This window comes from Lathyrus oleraceus, chromosome 7, assembly GCF_024323335.1.
Source record: "Lathyrus oleraceus cultivar Zhongwan6 chromosome 7, CAAS_Psat_ZW6_1.0, whole genome shotgun sequence".
Lineage (NCBI taxonomy): Eukaryota > Viridiplantae > Streptophyta > Magnoliopsida > Fabales > Fabaceae > Lathyrus > Lathyrus oleraceus.
This window is the reverse complement of record NC_066585.1, coordinates 242,385,701-242,390,613: the sequence shown is the minus strand read 5'-3', so window position 1 is coordinate 242,390,613 and position 4,913 is coordinate 242,385,701. Positions and strand designations below refer to the sequence as shown.

General features: G+C 37.5%; 1 protein-coding gene across 1 annotated transcript; it reads right to left on the bottom strand.

Moving 5' to 3' along the window:
• Positions 1-3,104: 3,104 nt before the first annotated feature.
• LOC127101975 (40S ribosomal protein S28) lies at positions 3,105-3,874 on the bottom strand. The gene is made up of 2 exons (XM_051039401.1): positions 3,805-3,874; positions 3,105-3,515 (listed from the first exon to the last, which is right to left on the bottom strand). The coding sequence occupies exon 2, from the start codon at positions 3,512-3,514 to the stop codon at positions 3,317-3,319; it is 198 nt and encodes a 65-aa protein (XP_050895358.1). The 5' UTR covers position 3,515; positions 3,805-3,874; the 3' UTR covers positions 3,105-3,316.
• Positions 3,875-4,913: the final 1,039 nt, after the last annotated feature.

The window sequence follows — 4,913 nt, the reverse complement described above, 5'->3', positions numbered from 1 at the left end:
GAATAACTACGACTCAACACGACCGACTATGCTCTGATACCACTAATGTAACACCCTTCTAAATACCCCAAATTATTTAATTAAAATAATAACATGTTAATCAGAGTAATTATGCCCCGAAGGGTGTCACACAATCATTTCACAAACATTTATCAAAACATCCTGTCATGCTCATTTATTTATCAAATAAAACAGTTGCATAATACGCAGCGGATACAAACCATCAACATTCAAAGCATGTACTACATTACATGTAAAGTTGATCAACAACTAAATTAAAACATAGTCAAACATCCCCTCCCGATGTTACATCTACCAGAGCATGACCCAATAAGGACGACACTAGACTCCATAGCACTAGCTTCTACTCAACTCACTGCTCGTCACCTGAAAAATAGTTGTAAGGGTGAGTTCTTCAATCAATATAATGAGCATTATAGAACAACATGTAATGCTGAGTGGATAACACATTAATTCACCCTAATCAAACTACGCGCTCAGCAACGACAATATCCATCCAACCATCATATTCAACAGTAAAAATCTCAATCATATTCAACATTACAACACAACACACAACACACATATGATACTGGAATGCATCCATTCATATCATATGCCATACATTCATTGTGCAATGAGACTCTTATGCATGCGGTACCGACTATGTTGTGAACATATAGTTCAACCTCACCGTCCAAATCCAGGCACGGCTACCAAGCTCACTAGTCCCACTCATTTGAGACATAGTGACTCACTCACTAATTCCTCACCATGGGAATTAGCTACCACCCCAAATGGGCCATGATATGCACGCTAATCACCTAGCATGCAAACAACAACAACAATCAACATGATTTACTCACTAATTCCTCACCATGGGAATTAGCTACCACCCGAAGGCCACAATACGCATGCTAATCACCTAGCAATGCAACATCAACGATAATCAAGAATAGACACATGCTCACACTCTAAGCCATAAAATAGTCTATTCACAAATGCATACATTCACAACATCATGTATACCCTTCTACATTATCAACACAGTTTATCACAAAAGCATATTATATCATGCCAAACAACAACCACAATATTAGTACACTCCACCAATATCTATACTGCTCAACACAGCGGGAATTAATCTCTATTACATCATAGGCCAACATAGGCCAACCCTCAAATAGGCACACAACATTAAAATCAACATTTTTCCGCTCTGCAACAGCGTTAACCGGTTAACGCCCTGGGTTAACCGGTTAACGCAGCACAACACGCCTTCTGTCTCAAAATTTAACAGTGTTAACCGGTTAACGCCCTGGGTTAACCGGTTAACGCAGCACAAACAGCCAAATATCAGAAATTACAACAGTGTTAACCGGTTAACACCCTGGGTTAACCGGTTAACGCAGACAAAACAGCACATATTCATAATCCAACACAGTGTTAACCGGTTAACACCCTGGGTTAACCGGTTAACGCAAGACAGAAGCTGTTCCTGCGCTAACTCAAGGCAGAATGCAGAATTCTCCGCATTTTCCGCCATTGGAGGACTTCCGGACCTCCGAATCCGATTCCGTAAAAAGCCATACGATCGGGAAATTACAACAGACTCAATTACCGACTAAATTTCAACTTCTAACACGGTTCATCCAACAAAATTTCAGCATTCACAATTCCCAATTAGGGTCAATCAACAGCTTATCACTACCCATGACATATTATCCCATAATACCCGTTAATTGACGATAAACCCCCCTTACCTGAGTTAATCCGGCGAATCTCTAAGCTCAAGCCCTTCCTTCTTCAACCTTCAGCCCTCGCTCTGTCTCTTTGCCCTTTTCCTCTTCTTTCACGATCGTTCTCTGTTTCACGTAAAACCTTTTTCTTACCAAATGGGATATTTCCTTAAGTCCAACTTATATATTTTCCAAAATAATAATCCAATAATAAAATAACAAAATTTCCAATTTTTTAATTAAATTAATAAATAAATTATTAACTCAATTCAAATAATTATTTTATTATTATCGGGTGTTACACATTGAACATAGTGGGACTTCCTTTTCTAGAGCAACACCTTTGTGAGAGACACACCACATATTCACCTAAAACCTTAAGGTGATAGGTGAGTGGGTTCTCTCACTTATAAATGCTCAAGTCTCCACATTATCAACCAATGTGGGACTATTATCCACACTACTCACACTTGACACATTCTCAACACTCCCCCTCAAGTGCGAGTCCACAATGCTCCCCCTCAAGTGAAAGCCGCACGGAACGTTTCTTATTCACCCTCTAGGCGCCGTTGACACTCTTCAACGGAACATTTCTTATTCACCCTCCTGGCGCCGTTGACTTTCGATACAAGTAACCTGGTCCCTTTCTGAAACCAAAGGCTCTGATACCATTTGTTGGGGGAGATTTTTCACTAGGAAGCATTGAACATAGTGGGACTTCCTTTTCTAGAGCAACACCTTTGTGAGAGACACACCACATATTTACCTAAAACCTTAAGGTGATAGGTGAGTGGGTTCTCTCACTTATAAATGCTCAAGTCTCCACATTATCAACCAATGTGGGACTATTATCCACACTACTCACACTTGACACATTCTCAACACAATTCACTAATATTTCATGTATGAAACCATAAAATAGACGTCGCCTTCCTCCCCCCAAATTTTTTTTTTGCCACATCTCAAAATCGGTTACTTCTAACGGATAAGTACACATCAGTGCACAATATTTTCCAACAGTTGGATGAAAAAAATCATACATCATATTAGATTATACCACACCAAACTATAAAAACAATTAAGAAACTAGTCTTTTGCACAAACTATCCCTCCATAAGTATTTTTTTACTTCAGATTGATTGGTGAATAGAATAAGTTTTAAAAACAAAACTGTAGACACGGAGACACCACCTTCGCCCTCCTCAGTCCTCACCCTCAAAATAATTCATGGATAAACTTTAGTACCAAAGCCATGTCAAAATCAGACAAGAATAAATTTTACTACCAAAGCCATATGTCAAAATCAGACAAGAATAAATTTAACTACCTGATGCAATTTGAATTGCAAAATCAAAGCAAAGGAAATTATAACAAACCAAAATGCAAATCATTATAATGGAGTCTAATCAAAGGTTGGCTCAAAGCCTGACCACTTGGCCAAATAAAAGATCAATTCATAACAAAGTGCAGAATATAAGTGTTTCACAATAAGATTGGCCACATACTAGTAATAAATACCCCAAAAAACCAATGATTTATTATTAAATCCAGCAACAGACATTGAATATATTATTACTCTAACGCAATCTCCTTGCTTCTCTTTCAGACTCCAATAGGGTGAGGACATCATCCACTCTGACAGGTCCTTTCACATTCCTCATAATGCGACGGGTCGGATCATCCATAAAACTCACTCTAACTTGAGTCACCTGTCCTCTTGAACCAGTGCGCCCAACAATTTTCTCAACCTTAGCATACTTCACTTGAGTATCCATTCTGCTCAAAACATAACCACATTTATTTACAATGTCAAAACAAACATAAACCTAATATGCTCTGAAAACACAAATTTCAGTAAAATAACATTAGGTAATCATACTTCGGATCACAATTCATTAAAATCGGGGCAGAGAAAAACACAATGATCCACAAATTACAGCACTATGATTATTGAAATCGTATTTTCAACTTAAAATCATGTAAATTAACAAACTATCATTGCAACAGCAAAGAAAAATCAATATCAAGAATGATCAAAGAAATGGAAATGCAGAAGAAAACGTACGCAGTAGAATTGGGTGGTGCGGCAGGTAGAAGAGGAGAAGACCCGAATGAAGCGGCTAGTAAAGACAGAAACCCTACTTCTTGTATTTATATTTATCTTTTGAAAACCTGAAAAGTTCATGGGCTGGCCCAATAAAAAATTTACCTGCCACCTCAAACTTAAACCCTACCTGACATTCTCATAGATGTTGTTATTTTACGTATTAAAATAAAAATACATTTTAGTATTTATTTGTTACATTTTGAATTTTTTTAATAATCATATTGGCATACTGGATTTTTTGAACGCTACCAAGAAATTTAAAGTATGTGTTATTATCGATGATTTAGCTTCTTTTTTTCTTTAAATAATATGTATTTTTATCAAAAAATTAAAATATAGATAAAAACTCATGTTTCTCTTATATTTTTACTGTATATTTGAGATAGTAGTTTATGTTTTTTGTAGTGAGGACCAGAGGATTGAACTGGACGATTGCTTCTAGGCATCGTGACAGAGCTGCAACGAGGGCCAGTGATGTATAGGTTTCACATATTTGGGTAGGGAGAGTAACCCTAACCTATTCTCATAGGAGGCAGATGGTTTAGCAGGCTCGCATGACCTACAGTATCCGACGCAGAGTAGCTAGAGTTGGTGGGTAGGCTAAAGATGTTATTGATGAGCCGCATGTTGACGATGTCTATACAACAATTGAGGATGTTGAGGGTCATGGTTAGGATGATGGGCAAATACAGAGGTTATTGCTCTCGCAGATACTAATACATGTGTGCATGATATGAGTGATATTAAGGCTATTGCTCTAGCTGAGACATATGTTACTACTTTGACTTCGACAAATTCTTTTATACACACAAATAAAGGGATTTTTGGAGGGTCCAATGACCGTTTTGTGCTCACTGGAAATGTTGATCATGTGATATTCAAATTATGACAAGGCAATGTATATATATGTTATGTTGAAATTAACTTTATTCATTATTTACATGTTGAAAATAACTGATGATTTTTTACAGGACCGAATGTCGTAGAAGGTGCCTACCCATGGGGCCAAGTTGAAGAAGTTCTTAGATGCCTCGATGCCTCAGGAGGTCATGGAGATTGTTGATGAT